The 21299-nt window shown below is 43.3% G+C and overlaps 1 protein-coding gene across 1 annotated transcript; it reads left to right on the top strand.

Moving 5' to 3' along the window:
- Nucleotides 1-522: 522 nt before the first annotated feature.
- ANKRD13C (ankyrin repeat domain 13C) lies at nt 523-21082 on the top strand. The gene is made up of 13 exons (XM_084527485.1): nt 523-1034; nt 5937-5978; nt 8625-8729; nt 9677-9762; nt 11158-11203; nt 12301-12367; nt 14029-14173; nt 14932-15063; nt 16039-16200; nt 16901-16980; nt 18414-18512; nt 19224-19324; nt 20340-21082. Exons 1-13 carry the CDS (start codon nt 665-667, stop codon nt 20468-20470), a joined length of 1566 nt encoding a protein of 521 aa, XP_084383611.1. The 5' UTR covers nt 523-664; the 3' UTR covers nt 20471-21082.
- Nucleotides 21083-21299: the final 217 nt, after the last annotated feature.

The following is a 21299-nucleotide window of genomic DNA, read 5'->3' as shown; positions in this document are numbered from 1 at the left end:
TGCTCGTTACAAAGAGCTGTGCTGACACACCGATGTCGGCAGGTGCTGAAGCTGGAGCTCCTCATCCTCATCTTCATCCTCACCCTCACCCTCCTCATCCTCATCCTCATCCTCATCCTCACCCTCACCCTCACCCTCACCCTCATCCTCATCCTCATCCTCATCCTCATCCTCACCCTCATCCTCACCCTCCTCATCCTCACCCTCACCCTCACCCTCACCCTCACCCTCACCCTCACCCTCACCCTCACCCTCACCCTCACCCTCACCCTCATCCTCATCCTCACCCTCCTCACCCTCACCCCCTCAGCCCCAGCCCCAGCCCCGCGGCCGGGGCGGGAAAACGGGGGGCGTGGCCTGCTTCATAGGAGGCGTGGTCTGATCGATTGGGGGCGTGGTCTTGTTACTAAGGGGGCGTGGCCTCCCTCCGGGGCGTGTCCCCCCGCCTCTCGCGGTGCCGCCGGTCTCGCCCCGCGCCGCGCCTCTCGCGGGAAGCGCCGGCCAAGATGGCGGCGGCGGCGCCGGGCCGTTGAGAGCCGGGCCCCGGCGGGGCGGTGCGGGCGGTGCCGGGCCTGAGGGGCGGTGCCGGCTGTGTGTGTGGGGGGGGGGGCCGGAGGAAGGGAGCGATGCCGAGCGGCTGCCAGCGGCTCCCCGGCGGCCGGCCATGACCGGCGAGAAGCTGCGCTCGGTGCGCCGCGAGCACCGGCCCTGCAAGGCGGGCGGCGGGCTGCTGGGGCCCGGCGATGAGGAGGCGGCGGCGGCGCCCGGCGGCGGCGGCGGCGGCGGCTTCACGGCGGGACGCGCCAAGGCCGCGCGGGCCGGGGGGCGCCGCGCATCGGGCCCGCAGGCGCTGAAGGCGCCGCCGGTGGCTGGAGGAGGAGGAGGAGGAGGTGGAGGAGGAGGAGGAGGCCCCGGCGCCGAGCCCGGCAGGGGCCCCGCGCACTTCCCGGTGCACGAATGCGTCTTCAAGGGCGACGTGCGGCGCCTCTCGGCCCTCATCCGCACGCAGGGCATCGGCCAGAAGGACAGCCACGGTGAGTGGGGGACGCTGCCCGGGCACAGCCCGTGCTCCGTGCCCAAATCGCTGGGAAAATGTGTTTATTCCGCTAAGTTCTGTTCAATTATGGATGTGGCAGTGTTTAGGGATCACCCAGGAGTGGCTCCTTTGGGTTATCTTTAGGTTTCCCCCCATGTTAAAAAAAAAAAAAACAACAATTGACAGCCTAATTCTTTGCTTCTGGGGTTTGAAAGCACCAAAATCCTGTCACCAGCCCCCCTGCAGGCTTGCTTTGGACAGAGAAGCAGCAGCAGAAGTAGAAATGTCAGCCTCGTGCTACTTTAAAACATGTCTATGTTCAAAACCTGCCTATTTTGTAATAGGATGCTTAATTTGGGGAATATTGTACATGGTTAAAGAGCAAATCTCCCCGTGGAGTCAGCTTGCATTCCATGGTGAGTTCCCGTCTGCGTTTCCTGCCTGTTTGGGGTCAGGCCACGCGTCCGGGAGAGTGGGAGCCGTGCGGGCCGGGGCTGTGCACAGGCTGTGATTACAGGGCAGGGTTATGCTCTAGTTCTGGCCGGGAGATAAACGTCCCCTTTGTGTTGCTTAATTGTGTTACATAAAATAGAATCACCTCCTGAGATAGGGCAATCTTCGGAATTGGTACAATCAGCAGAATAACTAGTTAGCAACGAAATCCATCTCCGTGGTGGGATCAGGCACTCTGCAACAAGCAGACGCGTGCTGGTTGGTGTAACTTGCAGCTCGGTTTCCTCCGTCGGGATGGGGAGGAGTATTTCTTACAACTGTCATAACATTTTTCTAAGTGGTTTGCTATAAATACAGCCACGGATATATTTATCCTGCCATCCTCATTCCAAGCGTTGCAGCAAAGACTAGGAGAATGAAAGCACCAGACTCGGAGGGAAATGTTGTCGCTGTGTGCCTTCTGCTGGCTTCTCCCCTGCAGCCCTTCTCGTTCCTCATCTAGCTCGTCGGTGTGAGCTTGGGGTCTTCACTTTGAGGGCTCTTCCTGGCACACCTCTGCTGCACTGTCATCTGCAGCGTGTCACAGACATCGATACCAGCTTCTAAAACATATAAAAATATCCACTTATCTATATATCTACATACTAATATAAGTCTTTTTCAAACGATCATCTTTCTTCTTTCTCGCTGCTGATTGCAGTAGGAGTGCTGTAGATTTATCTCTTGGTCTTTCTCCAGACTCTTACTTTCAGTGTTTCTTTGTTCTTAGACTTCAAAAAAATAAAACAAACAAACAAAAAAACACAGCAAAACTAAACCCAAACCCTCGATGTCTGGACGTTCGGAAGGCCTGACAAACATTTCCTTGTTGTTGTTTTCTTCCTGCCTGAATCCACCCCTCGCTTGTTGACGTGTTTGAGTTGTGAGTTACCTGGGCAGGTAGCTGCAGCTTACAGCTGCCCTCAGAAGTCAGCCCGAAGAGTCCTAGCGCGCGATGAGGAAGTGATGGAGGGGAGGAAGAACTTCTAGTAACAATTGGTGTTTATAGTTCGGTTCCATTTTTAGCATGTGGTTAAGGGCAGAGAAGCCAAGTCCTGGAGAATGTTAAACTCACAGTAAAACAAACACTGGTGGTGGTTTATAAATGGAGCGCAGCCTGCCCCACGCTCCGAGCTAACCTCAAAAAAGCATCACCTGTCGGTAAGGCCAGCGCCGGCTTTCCAAAAGAGGGTTTCTTTGGGGAAGCTGGTAGGTATGTGCTTTAGCTTACTGTTATTTTTGCTATAATGTGCATTTAAAAACTTCAACATAGATTTAAAATAAAAATGTTGGTTTTGGAGTAGGCAAATCTTGCTGAATTACCAGGGGAAAACACTCGTCCTCCTCTACGTGCGTGCACGCAGAAGGTCTGCCCTCCCGTTAGGGCAGTGCTGGGCTCTGTGTTTGTGCAAACAACTTTTATTTGCATGCCCTGGCTGCAGACGTGCAGGGTTTCGGGCCCTGTTGTACTGCTGCCATCTCAGAGTAAGGCCCTGAGGGCTGCACGGCTTAAACTCGGGCAAAATCCTCGTCCTGGTGGGCCTGGCGCTGCAGCTGCAGCTTGTCCCGGAGCCTGACACCCCGAGGTGCTCGGGTGTCCCTGGGGCTGGAAGGAGCAAAGCCTTCTCCCTGCCTGGCCTGCCAGGGGAGCGTGGCTGTGCTGGGCAGGGAAAGTGTGTTAGTGAGAAGCTGTGCACTTCCCATCAGGTTACTTTAACTAGAATTAGCCCGTGTGCTCCGGGTGGGGACTGTCCTAGAGGGGCCTCGGCCGTGACCCGTTAACAAAATGTGTTTGATGTCCGGGCGGTGGCACTGGAGGCTGCAGCACGGTGAGGTTGCAGCGGGACCGTCCTGCTCCAGTCCCGTAACAGCCGCACTCTGTGAGCATGGGGCTTGTAGGAGCTGGGTGCTAGCGAGGGGGTTGGCGTGCCCCTCGGCAGCTGCTGGGGTCGAGGATGTGCTTGCAGGTCCCCAGCCTTGCTGAAGGAGCAGACGTGAGCTTGTCCCGATGTGTCTGCCCCCAGCCAGGCTCCTGAGATGAAATCTGCAGAGCTCTTGTGCTGCTGCCTGCTTCGGAGCCTGCTCCGTGCAGCGGGTGGGGTGGCATCCCGAGGCCCCTGCCTTCCCTCAGCTTCCCTGGGCTGAGCGAGAGGTTTGGTGAGCGAGGGGTCTGCTCCGACAGCGCTTCCCGTCTGCTGCAGGCTGTGGGGAGATGTTCTGTGAACCGAGGGACTTCTCGCCATGATTCCTGCCTTCTGTGCCAGGTAACCTCACGTGGCTTGCTTTGATAAACCACCTAAATGTGCTACTGATAAAAAAACACCTTTGCTTGCCCCAGAGCATCGAGGCCTCCCCAAGTTATCAGACCTTGAGGCAGGTTAGGGATGACCCGTGCAGAATGCTGTGCCCAACGGAGCTGGCTTTGGCCCTCAGCTCCTGCTGCCACTGTCACCTCTGTGCAGGGCACCAGGAGCGGGCACTGCTCGCTTGGCAGGCCTGGAGCAGTGCCTCCATGTGCATGCCTGGCTTCCCGAGGAAGGGAAGTGCTTCTTGTAGAGCAGCGATGGGACTGGGGTGGAATAAAGCCCCGTGTGAGGTGAGCTGCTTCTTGTGGGGCTGCCTGCAGTGCGGGTGGGGAGATCTGCCTGGGGCTGCGCTGCTCGGGGTCAGCGGGCTCTGAACAGGGATTTGTGCTGGGCCCTGCCAATGGGCTCGGCTGCTCCGGCAGTCAGAGGGGCAGTTTTTGGTTCCCTACTTCTCGGTGTGATGAAGGTCGCAGAACCAAAGCGAAGTTGGTGCTGGAAGAGCTCCCTGGAGGTAACCCAGCACAGCATCCTGCTCAGAGCAGGGAGCCTCCAAATCAGATCAGGTAGCCGAGGAGGTTGCCCGGAGGAGTTTTGAAACGCTGCGTGTTGTTGCCCAACTGCAGTTCCTGTTTACCAGCTGAGAGATTTGCCAGTTCTCAGTGTAGCTGTCACAGGCCCGGTTATTTTGGTGTTTCTTGCCAGTGTGCCAGGCAGTTGTACTCACTGGGCTGCCTGCCTCCTAGGCTGCAGTGGTTTGTTAAGTAAACGTAAAGCTCAGTTCCTACACTAACGGATGGAGGAGAACACAGATGTGCACAGCTCCTGGTGAGGTGCTGACGAGGGGAGGAAAGCTTTTTCCCCAGACTTGTGTAACTTGAGTTCCCTGAGCCTGTGGTCGGGCTCCCTCTCAGGCTCGTTGCTCAGGAGCGTCCTTTCCATCCCTTAAGGAAGCCTGGGTGCACCCAGGATTTGGGATTGTGGCTTTGGCTCGAAGGTGTTATGGAGTCTCTGAATAGATTTGAGGTTAGCCGAGTGAGGTGTGTGCGGCGGGCTGGGAGCCGGCTGCCTGAGAGCCTCAGTGACCCGCAGCAATAATTTGTGCTGCCTGGAATAGCTGATGCCAGGCCGCCTGTGACCTCTGCCTTTGCCTGCTGGCCTGTCCTGATGGGGGATCTCGTGGTGCTGCAGGTCACTGGTAATCACCGTGCAGGAATGTTTTGGAGCACGTCTGTTGGGTGAGCAGTGCAGCATCCCTGGTGTGCAGCAAGGGCTTCTTGCTGATGCCATAAAATACCCCCAAAATCCAGTGCATGTGTTGGAACTGGCAGTACGCTTCGTTAGCTTTGCTAGAAGATGTTTGAGCATACAGAGGGACACAGTTAAATGAAAGAATTTTACAGCCTTAAGTTACAAAAGTGAAATGCTTTGGAATTAGCAGTGATAATGCAGCACAACAGCTCCCTGTCCCTTACTGTGCGTGTCTAAGAACAGCAGTACCAAACGTGTCGTGTGTAGCCAAACAGCCCTGCGTATGGTACCTGCTGGTAATCCTGGCAGCTTTCTTTGGAAAGATGGCACTAAGCTAACTGCAAGGTCCCTGTGCTTTTGGAAGCGACGTTACCATTATTTTTCAACCTGTCCGTTTGCTTTTTTAGTAAAAATTGTATTCCAAGTCTTTGAAAAATTCATAAAATATGCTCTTAAAACTTTAATCAGTATTGTAGCTTGGAGTAGCTTTTACCCTAGATGTGTCATTCTCTGTAAAATACCACACTCGTCAGCCCGTGTGAGAGGGTTGGGTTATCACTCTTGAAGATGTGATTGTACCGCTTTGGCCGGAGCAGGTTTCGGGATGTAATTATAAAGCTCTGTCCCATGAAATGTTTCAGCTGTGTTTATTTTAACAAATATAATCAAAAGACTGTACGTGGGACTTGCTTAAAAACCTAACTGCTCTGGTGCACGTCAGTGTGCTCCTTCACTGCGTCGTGTATCTGAAGTTTCTTAATGCAGAGCGTTTGAGCTGTGTGTGCAGCCCTACCGGGAGTTGCACTGGTTTCTGTGATGTCGAATCTAATATCTTTTTTTCCACTCTATTTTAGGAAACACTCCTCTGCATCTTGCTGTGATGTTGGGGCATAAAGGTTGGTAAAAATATCCATTTTGTTGCTCTTATATTATCTTGAAGACTGAGGGGCAAGAGTAAAGATTTTTTTTTCTGTTTTTCCTGAATGTGGTCTTGTGTTTCAAATTACTTCAAAGTTGAGGTTTTCCAAAAAAAAAAAAAAAAAAAAAAAAAAAAAAATAGTAGTCATGCAGATTTGGAAGAGAGAAGTCTGGGTGTTGGTCAGGCCAACATCAAGGAACGAGGTAGGCAGTGGGCTAGGCTGGAAAGACGGACCGACCCCCTTCAGCTTTTTCCCAGCTATAAATAAAAATAACATTTCCTAGAGTAAGTGACTCAGCGTGGGTGAAAATCGCTTCCCTGCTTTTCACACACTCCTTCGTTCACTTATTCAGATTTCTGACCCACTGCCCAGCTGTTGCCTTGTGTTTGAAGACCGACTGCCCTGCGCAGGGCCCAGCACGAGGCTGCGGGACCATGGAGCCTGGTGGTCCGTGGTGGCTGTCATCTTTGTAGACATCCTTTGGGAATTTTTTACAGCAGGATTTCCAGGCACAGGATTTCTATTTCTAATAGAAAGCACTGAAGTAGGCATATTTTAAGACCGGGGAAAAAACAGGGAATATAATCGTTCAGTCTCCATGACAGAAAAATTCTTGTTTCAGTAGTGAAAAGGAAGAATGCCTTGGTTTTGGTAAGCCACGGGAGTCCTGCACCTGGCATGTGCTGCTGCTCTGCTGCAGAGCTATTGTCAGCTACAACAGCACCACACCACGCTGACAAGTACAAATGATTTTGAACAAAGCTCTTTCTTTAATAACGCTGATATAGAAGAATTTATCACCTTTAATTCAGTCCAGTTGAGTTCTAAGTCTCTTTTGAGCTGTGGTTATTTTACCTTCCAGCTCTAAGATTAAAAGCCCTCTCTGTGCACTGCTGACAAATCCCCTGGTTATCGCAGCCCAGCATGGCAAGGAGGGGCAGTTCTTCCTGTCGCTCCTTTTCCCATCGGCTGCATATTTGAGATTTCAGTTTGCAGTTCCCCTCTTGGCTCCTTTGTCAGTTGTCCCATGTGTGAAGCCCTAAATCACTTAGGATGTGTATGGTAAGCCTTTCTGTAGCTTGGCTGGAGCAGGAATATTCACACGGGATGTCAAGAGCAGCACCTGGGTGTACTGCTTTGACTGACTCCTGCTTAGTCTTTGATCCACCACGAAGCCCAGGTCCTTTACTGCCTTGTCAGTCGGTCTCGTTGATCCTGAAGGTCAGTTTTGTCTTTCTGGGCTGGTGCACATGCCCTGTTCAGCCCTACATGGCAGCATTATAGCCAGACTTGTGAATTCCAGGGTGAATTTACATCCCGTGTGTTTATCTGAAGGTGTAATCTGCCTGTAAGCCTATCTGCCTCTCAGTGCACAGTGCTGCTCCTGATAGGCACTATCTAAGCAACCACAGAAACACCGCTCTGTGCGTGGACAGAGCAGTTAGGGCTTTTGTTCCCTTCCCACAAGGATGATGTACTCAGCACCGAGGTGTCTCTTCCTTCCCGCACGGTGCTTGCAGTGACTCAGGGTGGCTGTATCTGGCGGGGCTGGTAGGGTTTCCTGTAACAGCTGCAGGTGAGGAATGCAGGAAGTGCCCCTGTTGGTGCTGATCTGATTCATAATGAGAGGGTTTGTTCAGCCTGTGGCGCCGGCTTGATCCTGCTGTATCGCTGCAGATGGGTCAGGGTGATCCTAATGAGATGCGGTGAGGAAACGCTCCGTGCTTAGAAACGGAAGGACCATTGAAAAGGAGGGCAGCTCATTCACAACGTGGAACCGCTGAAAGCTTTCTCCCCGTAGTTTTAGGGGCTGCTCCTGATTCCTTCACCAGCCTTTCCCCTTAGGGAAGGGAACGCAGGCTGAGCTGTGGCTACGCTAGGAGCTTGTGTGATATTTATGAGACATTAACGTTGCTCTGACAGCACGGCACGTGCATGCCAAGTGTCGGGGGGCACTCATGTCATGCATATTCTGAGGCTTTCCGAGGTCCAAGTGTGCTCGTGTGCCTCCTGTAGATGCCATGTTGCCACAAGATGATGTATCATGTAGGGATACGTTGCTGACAGGTTTTTCTTTCCCTCCTGTATGCGCAAGGTTGTCGAGACTTAATAAAAACTCCGTGCCTCCATGTGGGTTTCTAGGAAATGAGTTCACCACTGACCTTTGGGCAAAGGGGGTGAGATAAGGAGAGGGAAGCCTGCGCACGGCTTCCACATGTGGAAGGGCACGAAACGTCTCCTAATAAATGTATAGCCTTGTGCAATGTGAGAGGTGATGTCAGTCTTACAATACCTGCTATATAGAGGGAGGGATGTACACGCACAAAAATGCTGCTTTATAAAAAGCAAAATACAAGAAGCAGAAGGAAAACTCTTCCAATGGTGCTGTAATTGGTCATTGATTACCAATTATGCTTTTAGTGCTCATATTTAATAGGAAAATACTACAAGTACTTACATGAATGTTTTTTAAAATGTGTTTATAGTTTGTGTTCAGAATTTGGATGTGTGTTTTGGTAGTGTTTAATATATTGAATATCTACTATTTCTTATATTACTGTTTCCATGAATGATATTGATGGATCCATTATGCTTACTGTAATTATTACTGCTTTGTTCCAGAATGTGCCCACTTGCTTTTAGCCCATAATGCTCCAGTAAAGGTGAAAAATGCTCAGGGATGGAGCCCTCTTGCAGAAGCCATCAGCTACGGAGACAGACAAATGAGTAAGAGCCTCTGAACCTCTGCTTCCCAATTAATCAGAAATGGAAGCCTCATTCAGGATAGGAAAACAAAGGTTTTCAAGCTATTTTTTATATAATACCCACGCTTATGTTCTCTGCAAAATTTATCTTAATCAGATCAACTTTTTTTAATATTTAAATATGATTTGATAAGCTTGACACATGCCCATTTCCTTATCTTGATAGGAAAGAAATTGCATTAGGATACATAACGTTGAACAGAGTTAAGATTTTTGGTTAAAGCCATTGTAGAAGTTACAAACTAGCATTCTGTATTTAAATTAGGAGTTACGGTGATGGAGAATGGATTTCAGCTATATGAGATTGTTTAACAGGAGCTAGGCCATGCATAGTAGCCGTATGGATGATATTTGATGTAACAGTTGGCAATGGGACATTGCTTTTATGTTGCATCTCAGCAGGTCAATAGACAAATACGGCGATTGAAGTGAATTACTTCAGATATGAAGTAGTAGAGTAAATCATTCTGCTTCTGCTCGCTAGTGGGTGTAATAGTATTTATTTTTACCACATCTTCCAGCAGAAAACTTGCTGTTCTACTTCACAGTATATTAATGCCCTCGTTTGTAATACACTAACAACATTCTGCATGTCGTCTCCTCACTCCTGAAGAATTTTGTCTATCTGTAGGCTTATGTTCAGTACTATACATGTTTACTAAAACATGTAGAAACGTGTAAAAAGCCTTCTTGATATGATTGAATACGTTATATTATTAACAGTTTGAGGCTTTTCTTCCTGTTGTGATCATAGTGGGCTATGTATAGTTACTATAACTTTATACATCTATAAATCTAATGAAATGCTACATTGGCATTAATTTTTTTCTAAATATGTTGAATGCCAACCCTAACCTCCAGTTAACAACCAAATAGCATAGTTTTTCCTCATCGTTAATTTCTGTTCAGTTACAGCACTCCTAAGGAAGCTTAAACAGCAGTCCAGGGAAAGTGTTGAAGAAAAGCGACCTCGGTTATTAAAAGCCCTGAAAGAGGTAAGTTCAAGGCAGTTACGTTGACAAAAGCATGGTAGAAAATAGTGGCTTATGGTCATTTAGTAAGGATGTGCTAGCAAACTATAAAAAGACTTCTTACTTGCTTGTGCAAAGCTGGTTGCTCTTAATAGTAACCTTAGCTTACCATGTCCATTTTAAAGGGTCATAGTATTATGTGTGTTTTAAGGTACTTCCTCCTCAAATTCTAGGAATTCGACCAGTTTTATGTAAGACCTATTAGTCATCTCTGCAGTCTATAAGTTAAAGAATGTATTTTTCATCTGCACTTTTCGTTTGATTTTTTTTAAGGCTTCCTTAAACCCAAAAAAGAGAAGATTTTTTTTTTTTTTCAGTCTAGTTCTTCACCTGCATGCAGCAGCCAGTTTTTCTCAATCACAGTAAAACTTCCCTGACTTTAGAGAAACTAAGAAGAAAAGGCCAGATTCTTCTGTTCCAGCATTTTACTGCTACTGGTAGTGTGCTAGAACTGTGATTACAAAACACGGGTGTTTATTTCCCTCTAGGTGGGGTGAGCTTCTGTGTAGTCAGATTGTAAAAACAAGTGGGTTTGCAGAAAGCAAACCAGTTATCTTAATTAAACCATATATCAGAAAACTGAGCTAAGCTTTGTCAGCAGTGCAGTCTTTGAATGTGCTCTGCCCATGTTCCTATGTTTTTCATTGATCCAAGGGAGGAAAAAAACCTGCTGTCTATCTAGAAGTGGAAAAAAAATCAGGTTTTGTGTGAGAGCAAGCAGCCTTACTAAAACAGCTCTGCTGTTCCTTGTTCCTACTAGTGCAAGGCCTGGCTTAGAGTTGCATGTTTCCTTAATGGAGTGGAAAAATATGACTACCTCAGTGTATTATCAACATTGCTGATTTTTTTAATCATGTCAATCCTTACTTTGCTTTTGCATTTGCATACAGCTTAAAGGAACTGACTGGTGCATTTATGGTATTAAGTGTATTTCCAGAAGATAATTTGAAATGTGTATATGTGGATGCTGGTAGCTGAAACTTGACTCATTAATTTAAGCTATAATGTATAATTCCATGACATTGGTTGTGGTCAATCAAAGAAAACAGCGGCTTTTAGTTTTTTTAATGGATATTTACAATTAATCTTTTCAAATCCACTGCTTACTAGCTGTGTGAATTGTTTCAACAAAAAAAATAAGTCAAAATTGCTAGCTTAAATGAATTACATAACTTTGTCATTGTTGATTCTACTGTAGTTAAAGCTTCAGAAATGTTTAATTTTAGTATTGATTCAACTACTTGCATCAGAGGGTAAAGAGTATTCTTTGGTAGAACACAATTCTGCCTCTAACTTTCAACAAATTTTACAGTTCTCACTTAGACTAAAATGTTTGTTAATGTATTCTTCTCCTCTCAGCTAGGTGACTTCTATCTAGAGCTTCACTGGGATTTTCAAAGTTGGGGTAAGTGGCTGTGTATCCTCTTTCATAGGGAGATAACCTAGTCAGTCTTCAACACACTAATTCTTTCAAGCTGATTTTTTTTTTCTGATTTTTGGAAAATTCACTATCCTGTTGAATAACTGGACTGGTGCCATTTAATTCCTTGAATTTCAGTCTGTACTCTGAATGCCTGACTTCCAGTTAAGTGCAGCTAGCTACGTGTTAGTGTTCAAACCTTAATCTGAATGTGTTTTTGTGTGGCAGTAGAACATACAGTGTTTCTTGATTTCATCTTCCTCCTATCAGAAGCATAAAAGTTTAAATTAATTAACAAGAATGTGTTAAGAATGGTCACCGTGTCTGAATAATTTAAAAATGCTGGTGATATCTTCTGCTACTGGTGGAAATTCTAGTAATTCTATATACCTGTGTATAAGCATAGTCGAAGTACTTGATACACTATATGCCTCTTCCAATATTCATAGGGGGAATCAGGAGGCAGCCTGCTATGAAATCTTGAGCAGATCCTGAACAAAAACCTTCTTTTTTATGTAATTGATCGTGCACTTTTCAGAAGAGTCAGCATGAAAAAAGAGTAGATACAGGCAAGGAATAGGACATTGCTCAGTGATGATATTGTGGCCTGTCTTGCAGAATATTATCATGGCAGTAAGGCACTGCACAGAAAAAGCTCCGAGTGGTCCTCTTTTCCAGGGGTCTCCCTGTGTAGTAGCACATACCTTTTGTTCAGTGCATATCTTCTGTTCAGCTGATATAATAAAAATTTAAAATATCAAATCATGGAATTAAAATTTCAATTGGCTGGAAGACAAATCATTATAATCTCTGTATGGTTTAGCTCAGTTAAAACGAGGACATTTTAAGATCTATCCCAATGCTGAAGGTACTCTGTACAGTTATGTAGCAGTCTTACAGTTATCAATTAGAAAAACACGGTGTCAGTCAATTGTACTTGTGTAGAGATTGTGATGGAAATGGGCATGTTGTATTTCTGTATGACAATGTGTAGAAATTCAAGGTGAGGTATAGTTTTAATAGACATATCTTGCAGAGGAACCTCAATGTTCTAATTGTATGATCTCTGTCCCTACTTGCAGTGCCTTTACTTTCCCGAATTCTGCCTTCTGATGCTTGTAAAATACACAAACAAGGTATAAATATCAGGTAAGTACCGATTTGTAGTTTGTGATTCCTAAGTCACAAATATCTGTACGTTAGTGAAAATGCTGTTTTCAAGTGTGGTGTGAAAGAACACCGAGGAGTGTGCAGATGCTTGTGAAGCACTGTTGTGTTGGTACGTAGGTATTTAGAGGCAGGAAGTGGTTTGCACTACAGGAGTCTTTTCCACTGTCAAATTGATGTTAGCTTTAATTCCTGAGTCACTTAAGATACAGCAAAAACAGTTGAGCTGTGTAAGGCTGTATCTACGAGGCATGACAGTGACTAATTGAAAAAAAGGAATTCTGTGGAGTAAGAAAGATTGTACTGTTTGTTTTTAAAATGCTCAGTGCAGAAGATTCACAAAATCCTGGACTTTTTTCAGCTGTTCAACTGGTTTAAATTGTGTTTTCAGACTCAATTGTCTTTTCTGTTTAGGTTCCAAAACTTTAACGGGAAAAAATGTTAGGATTCAGCAGGTTATATCTATAGAAAGTTATTTTCTTATTAAAGCTTTTAGAATAGATATATGAAATGACTTTTTAGGTCAAATTTGAGTCTGAGAGCATTTTTTTCCTCCTTTCTCTGCTCCACTTGTATAGCTGGGAGTTATGAGACTGGCTCTCAAAGGAAATAGATCCAGATTCTTTCTTGAATTCAGAGGCCAATATATGACAAGCATTAAGGAATCACCCCTTAAAGCTGAAGTGGTTACTAAATTCAGGTTCTTTAACCATCTGTTTTGGAGGAGTAAATATTCTAGCACTAATGCATATGAGTTGCTAGAGAGATCTTTTTCCTTGGCTCTGTCTCTAAATTATTCAGGTCAGCAGAAGCCTTTCTTTTGTGTTGGCGAGGGGAAAAAAATAGCAACAGTAACTAAAATATATCAAATGAACAATCAGTCTGTTTTCTAGCCCTCTCTCTAAGATGGGTCACATCCTGGTATTGCTGCTCAAATCAGTGGTTGCTCCCTGTGGGATAGGATGCTTGCCACGTGGAGTAGTTACATTTCTCAACACACATGCTGGCTACGTAATTTGTCACTTCCTCATTCTGTCAGCTTTGAAATAAAGATGAACTTTTCTTTATAAAACACTGTATTTTAGATTATGTCCAATACGAAGGGTGCTCTAGCACCCAGGGCAGGTTAGTTTGGAACCAGCTGCAGCCTCCACTTTTTCTTCCAAATTTAGTGAGATGTTCACCCCATGGTACATGGGGTGGTTCCTGCTGGCGGACAGGTGCTTGTTGACTTGTCTGCATCGTTAGGAGGTCATTCCTGGTCTGAGGCTCTGCAGCAGCTCATGCTGTCTGCCTCCTCTACTTTGTGTAGGTTTTTTTTTGGCCACCATGGTCGCTCACTGCATGCTGGCGAGATGTTGGCACATGATGAAAGATGGAGCTTACTCTATGAAGTTAGTGCAAAAATAGCTCGGAGTGCATCTTTGATGGTAGACGTTGTAATGTGAAACCTATTACGTGGTTATACTAATTTTCTATTTCTACATCCAGGCTTAATTTATGGAATATTTTGTGAAGACTTAGGTCTTAATGTGTTTGGTTGTGACAAAAAAAAATAATAATTCCTGCTTAAAAACAGAACGTACCAGTCTATTTGAGTGTTTGCAGGTAACTTCTTTTAAAATACTGCTGTATTTTCACAGGCTGGACACAACTCTCATAGACTTTACAGACATGAAGTGCCAACGAGGGGATTTAAGCTTCATTTTTAATGGTGATGCAGCACCCTCTGAATCTTTTGTAGTTTTAGACAATGAACAAAAAGTTTACCAGCGAATACATCACGAGGTGGGTAACCGTGTGAAGGGAGGGTGTGAAGTACCTCAAGCTTTTTACTGCCCATCAGAAGTCTGACTGAATTTACTAAACAAAGTGTGCCTCTCAAAAAGACCCAAACTATGAAGTAATACAAACCAAGTATTCTTTTGTTCAGCTGATGTAACTGAAGCTCTGTTGGTGACGTAAAATTGTCTTAGGAAGAACTGCATTAGGATACAGACTTCTAAATGGGGAAAAACCTAGAGTATGAAATACCTGTTAGAAAAGACTGTTTGTTTCATTCTGAGTAGGTAAATGGGTTTTAAAGTTTGAAGCATGACACTTCATCTTTCCAGTGGGCTTAAGTTGGGTGTCCTCGGGTAGGTTTTCAAGTTTACTTGCTGCTGCTTTGCACCCGTTTAGTCACTCTGTGGCCAGTGTAGCTGTAAACAGTGCAAGGCTATGACTCATTGGTCTCCTAGTATTTATTTGAGTTTATAATTATAGCTTCACCCACCAATCACTTAAGCATGGATCTTTGCTTATGCAAAGGGTGTGGCTGGTGAGCTTCAGGATAAGTCACCCTTAAATATTAATGCAGATGAAATGGCCAGGATGAAACTGTTCTGTTAACCAGCTCAGCTTCTGTAAAACTGGCTGAGAATTCAGGAAATGCTGATTCTGGGAAAGGTTCCAAAAGAACCTTTGGTTAGGTGCATTGATTCTAGGTTTTAAGAAGTAATCATTTATCATCAGTTCTTTGCTGTATTTGGAAATTTTCCTTCTAGGAATCGGAGATGGAAACAGAGGAAGAGGTTGACATTCTGATGAGCAGTGATATTTACTCAGCAACATTATCAACCAAATCAATTACCTTCACGCGTGCCCAAACAGGATGGCTTTTTCGAGAAGACAAAACAGTAAGCTGAAAGAAGATTTCAGTCTGGTGTTACCGGGGACAAAGTTCAGAAAGTCTTATGGCAATGTGATTGTGGACAAAAGGAGAAGAGAAGGAATAAGACATTTGAGGGGTGGGGTGGTGATGCTTTCCCTGCCCTCACTACTGTCCCTAGTTTGACCACGTAGTGTATCTGACAGACTCCCTTCGTAAGAAAATGGTAGCCTGGAAGCAGATAACTGTAGCTGGTGTTTGTGTGCGTGGGGGAAACAGACTGTACAGAAAATAATGTTATTCTGTGATTATATAGTCTGTGCAAAGTCAGTCCAGGATTTATGGTAAGGATTCTTCTATATGCTCCTGTGTCTGTGAAATGCAGGAAGATGAAAGCGTTCTGGGTACAGTTTCCTTTGCATGTTCCTTCCAGTTATTGTCGTGCTGTTTGAGGTACAAATTCGTAGCTGTAAAAACATTGAAGCAGCCACCTTCAGAGCTTCTCTAAGTAAGAAATTGCTTTCTGGTGACTAGCTCTGAAACATTTTGTTCTCACCTGGATGTTAAGTTGTGCCATTTATAGACAGTTTTCTGCTGAGCTAGTGTTTCTGAGCTGCATCCATTCATGAAATAAGGAATCCATATTTTACATGTGTAAAAAAACAAACAGAAAATCCATGCATATAGACTACAATGTAACTTGTCATTGAGAGAACTTTTAGTCAGATTTCCCTTGGCCACTCTCAGATTCTTAAACAATCTCTTCTCACTTAATTTCCGTTGATACAAAATAATTGTTTCTGATGGAACTCTTGTGTTTGTGCTGTATGTATGTTAGTGGGAGTGTACGGAGATAGCTCATGTGGTTGGTTGTGTAAATTTAAATTACAACATCTCAATCCTGCAGTCGTCATACAGTAATGTAATTATGTGTATATACAGGAATTTAGATGTTTTTACTTTATCTTCTGCAATTAATTCATGTCTAATTCCTTTCTTGCAGGAAAGAGTAGGAAACTTTTTGGCAGATTTCTACCTAGTTAATGGACTTGTATTAGAATCAAGAAAAAGAAGAGAACATCTCAGTGAAGAGGATATTCTTCGAAATAAAGCTATCATGGAGAGCCTGAGTAAAGGTGGCAACTTAATGGAACAAAATTTTGAGGTATAATTATGTCATTCTTTACACTGATTTTTTTTCAGAAGGGAATAAACTTTCACACGAATAATTTATGAAAGTTTTTGTTCTATTATGACTGTCTGTATTTTAAAGTAATAAATATTACCAATAAGTGTAATTGTAGTCATTAGTTTGTTAATTATCCTGATTAGTGCACACATTGAGAAATTTTTTTGGTTATATTGAATATTTCAGTCATAATTAGTATCTTAATAAAAGATGATGTTTTTAGCTTTGACAAATCGCTAAGTTCTTTACACCAAATGTTTGTTGTTTAGAATGCCCTTCTAGTTCTTTTTCAATCCTGTTTTCCTTTAGCTTCATTAAAGTGGACTAAGTCTGTTATTATCTCCATGAAATCAAGAGCTATTCAGAGTGAGCCAGACATCATCTGGGAACATGCATACAGCCTTTTAAAAAGGATTAATTTATTTCTGTATTAGTTTGTGGTTTGTTACTTGTCATTCAGGCTCTTGAATTAACTGATTAAGCAAAGCATTAAAACAGGCAGCTTCTGTGTAAATCGCTGTTTGAGGCGTAATATCTAAATGCAGCCTATGAAAGGAAGAGTAGGAGATGGAAAAGCTGTGTGCAGTATCAGCTGCAAACCAAGTACATCTGTTGAATAGTAAAATTCTGAGAATATATGGAAAGATAAACAGCTATGATGTGTTTCTCTGAACAGCCCGTCAGACGGCAGTCACTTACTCCACCATCACCCAATACAATTACATGGGAAGAGTACATATCTGCTGAAAATGGAAAGTAAGTGATTTTGTTTCATTGCCATTCACTTCCATAGACACTGTTAGGTCGCTGGTACTTTTTTTCAGTGTCCTGTAGTTTGTGGGTGCTTTTGGTTTTAGTTTTCAAGGGACAGGAATCTTGTTGATTGCTTGGATGTTTCATGTGTGTCTGTGGACGGAAGAAACTGGCTGGGAAGCTGATACCTGTGTACAAACAATATTGTGTCAGGTGACGATAAAATACAGTTTGGTCATGTACCTGGTAGCTATGGCTTGAAATTTAAACACTTTGAAAATAGCATCTTAGCTGGCATTTTTTTAAAGGAAGGCTTCTGTCAATTTCATTGCTGTAATTCACTGATGTCTTCATGTGATGATAATAAATATTCCAATTCACTGTGTTTAAAATTCAGTGTTTAAAATTTAATGAGCCTAGTAGCAATGTCAGTGTGCGAAAACACACTTCTTCCAGAGTGCAGTGGCATACAGAACTGCTTGTACCAGTGAGGTTTTTGCAAGATGCTGTGCTCTAGGCATGTATTTAGGTATTAAGCAGTTACATTTTAAATTAATTTGCAGTAGCTTCACTTGTAAAATATTCAAGCAGTTGAGGTTTTTTTCAAGTGTTAAATGTTTCCCAGCTGTTGCATGTAGAAGGGCCCAGAAGTAAATAAGTCCTTTTTTTTTTTCCCCAGATACCATAGCCTATGCTATAGGCAGATGTAACCAGGGAAGATGATGACATTACAGTTCAGGCTTACTAAAAATGCACATGTATTTTTTTCACTTTCATTTTTATGTATTTAAATAAAATAAATATTCAAGCATAATAAATAGGTTATGCTTGATCAACATAGAACGTGTCTGTTTTGATAAGAGCAGCATTTAATAGTCTGATAACCTAAAGGGTGTTCAATGGAAATTTGAGGTTCTAGCTAATAGAAATCAGATGCCAGTAACAGCTGTTACCTGATGTTTGTTCTTCTGTTTCTGTTTTTCTGTCCTGTTTTTCATTATTGTCTTCTAGTGACAATAACTTTTCTGCTTTCTCTGAGATTGTTTCAGTCTCTTCACAAATTTAACACTTAAACTTTGCTACTTTTTTCACATACAATTTTAGCTTACTTCTGCAACCAGCTGGTGAATGTATTTCTAGGTAATTGCTGTTCTATAGCAGTTATTAATGTAATGTTCATGTGGAGTTATTTGAAGACTTGTCTTTTCCCTAACTGTATCTGTCTTGCCTCCAGGTTTAGCAGAACTCAGTGATCTAAATTGAGGTGCCTACCAACTGATGCCTTTTTTCTATGTACAGCCTCTATTTTGAAGTACTTGCTTTGATTTGGAGGTTCTTTATTGGCTTTTCAAAACTGAGTCTTGATTCTTTCCTTTAAAAATGAGGTTCCACTGAGAGGGGGGGGAAAAATGACTTTGTCCTTCTCCCCATTGCAGGGCTCCTCATCTGGGTAGAGAGCTGGTCTGCAAAGAAAGCAAGAAGACCTTTAAAGCCACAATAGCTATGAGCCAGGAATTTCCCTTAGGAATTGAATCGTAAGTCAAAATTACTGGCCATAAATAGTACTTACATGTAAGAAATATGTTAATGCAGAATGCTTTGTATCTTCAGGTTAGGGACTTCGGTGGTTTAAAAACCATGTATGAAGCAGTGTTGTTAAGCAAGCAAACTGTTAACATTATAGACCTCACTGCTGGTGTGCCTGCTCTGAAAGAGCTAAGTACTCACTCCCCTGATGAGACCAGGGGCTTGATAAGGTTTATTGTTAATTGTCACAATGCTCATGTGCCCGATCCTACAGAATACTAAACCAGTTGTTATGGGCACAAGTTTTAGCACAAAGTTATATCCTCCATACAGAACCATGTCAGGTTCCATATGTCTTTAGAGAAGAGGGTGCGGTAGTATGTGCTTCAGCTGCTGGTGTAAAATGAGGGCAAGAATCAAATGTCTTGGTATTTGTATGCCCTGATAATTCAGTATGGATCACTAAGAACTGAGTGTGACGATGATGTTGAAGCCATACATAAGCACACATGCACAATTGGCATGATGTAACTTTTCAAATCCTTTTTCATCACCTTTTAACATTTTTAAAAATCTTGTATTGTCTTCAGGCCGACTTCCTCTATTTTAACAGATTAATCTGTGTGTTTGCAGCATCGTGCTCTTTGGGTTATTTTTATCTCTTCCAGAGGGGAAAGCCTGCGGAAATAATTGGTAATGAAATCTGTTCTCCTTTCCAGATTATTGAATGTTTTAGAAGTAATTGCACCCTTCAAGCACTTTAACAAACTTAGAGAATTTGTTCAAATGAAGCTTCCACCAGGCTTTCCTGTAAAATTAGGTAAGGCTACTCGAACAATTCTTGGGGGTTTATTTTGCCAAGATGTGTGTGTTCGTTCTATACAACGTATTCAAAAATTCTGAGTTCTGGCAAAGAACTTCTACATACATGTCAGTGTGTGTTGCTGTAGACTTCAGGGGAATGCAGTTACAGTACTGCAAACAATGTTCGGTTTGAAAAAGAAAATCTGCAGCTCAAAGGAGATTATAGCCCTAGCCAGGAAGAGACCTCTGTAATTTACGTTTTCCTAATGCTAGGGTCTTGTTCTAAGAATAATACAGATAAGCTGAAGCGTCCTTGCCTTAAAGCATCATCTTAGTCACGAGTTAAGTACTTTGTAGCATTTTTGTATTGCTTTTTTTCTCAAAGTTTATAGGTGACATATTATTCAGTTACAGATAAATAGAAATGAAAAGATTACCCTTGCTACCAGATGTAAACATATGAAACAATTTATTTATGGGTATTGATTATCGCAGTGCAAAGTGTCACAAAGTAATAGCACACTTCCTAAATGTTAGAGGATTTCTTGGTACCAGTAAGCTTGGACATTCTGAACAGACTGTATTCTGCCCCCTGTCACACTTGCACAGTTCTGTTAATGGATTGAGGCTTGCAAAGTTCTTTCCCTGTCTCACTGTGGGGGAGTGAACGACTGGCTGTGTGGTGGTCAGCATTCTTCCAGGTTAAACCACAACAGTAGGGGAAGGGTTCCCTGGTTATCAGTCTGCATCAAGAGAGGAAAGTCACTGAGTTTATTATGTTAATATTTTTGAATGGTGTATTGAGTTGGATATCGTTTTACTGCTCAGGGTATCTGAGCATTTTCTGAAGTAACTTTATTATAAAGCACCTCTTCATTTTTTTTAGGAGTTTTGAATTGCCATCTTGTGAAATATTAAACAAGCTTCTATACATTAAGCAAGTCTGAAGTTACAATTCATTAAAAAATAGTTGGCAGTTATTGGTAAGCCTGTGTACCTCTGATTTTTCCCTGTCTTCGTTTCCTGTCTAGATATTCCTGTATTTCCCACCATCACAGCCACTGTGACTTTTCAGGAGTTCCGTTACGATGAATTTGATGAATCCATCTTCACTATTCCTGATGATTACAAGGAGGACCCCAGCCGTTTCCCTGATCTCTAATTAAACTGGAAGGTTAATGGTGAATAACAATAACAATACCAGCGTACCACAGTGAGAGCAAATGGATGCAAATAGCCCACAGATGTAGATAAAGGAGTGGGTCATAAAGGAAGGGATAAACTTAATCCAGAAGAAAAGGGAACGTGCATCAAATGACTGATGTACCAATACTCACTCTAACGGGCATCTAATCTAGTTCCTGATTTACAGCAAGTCTCCTGCTGTGTTGTTCACACTTTTATACATCCAGTACTGCAAGCGTGGTAGTCTGACACCTCAATGACCCTGAGAATACTTAACAGCTGTGAGGACTATCATTCGTTTTTAAATTTTTTTACATTTCTTGGTGATACAAAAGGCACTCTTGGACCATTAGCATAAAAGTGGAAATGTCTTAGCTGGATATCAGTCCTTTAAAACATCCCACCATATTTTAAGATGACGGTATTACATTCTTTCAAGCTTTGTTTTTGAGAATTGTAAACTATGTATCATTATGTATAGTTCAGTAATTTGAATGTTAGTTGAATGCATATTAGGAGGAATGTATTTTCTGTAGTTGAATGAACCAAATGGTAACCATTAAACAATTGCATTTTCTATTGCAATGCACTTCAGAAATAGCATTCACTCTGCAGGGAATAAGGTACCTCCTCTAGCACCTTAGTGCAATCCATTGTGGTGCTATCCATGTCTCTGAACCATTAATTTCTTCACTGAGCTGTTTGTTAATCTTGCTTTCATTGGCCCTGCACATAACTTCTCTTCAAACTGGCTTGGAAAAGCCTCTCTGTGTCCATGACGCGTCTTGATTAGCGTGCTTGGAAGT

Source organism: Aythya ferina (assembly GCF_964211825.1).
Source record: "Aythya ferina genome assembly, chromosome: 8".
Lineage (NCBI taxonomy): Eukaryota > Metazoa > Chordata > Aves > Anseriformes > Anatidae > Aythya > Aythya ferina.
This window is presented reverse-complemented; position numbering and strand designations above follow the sequence as displayed.

What these genes read in the sequence shown, in the direction of transcription:
- ANKRD13C (XM_084527485.1), top strand. Translation starts at nt 665, where the DNA reads ATGACCGGCGAGAAGCTGCGCTCGGTGCGCCGCGAGCACCGGCCCTGC. An exon ending in AAACAAGGTATAAATATCAG is followed by an intron (nt 12,368 to 14,028) that starts GTAAGTACCGAT and finishes GTATTTTCACAG; the next exon opens with GCTGGACACAACTCTCATAG. An exon ending in TTTTTCGAGAAGACAAAACA is followed by an intron (nt 15,064 to 16,038) that starts GTAAGCTGAAAG and finishes CCTTTCTTGCAG; the next exon opens with GAAAGAGTAGGAAACTTTTT.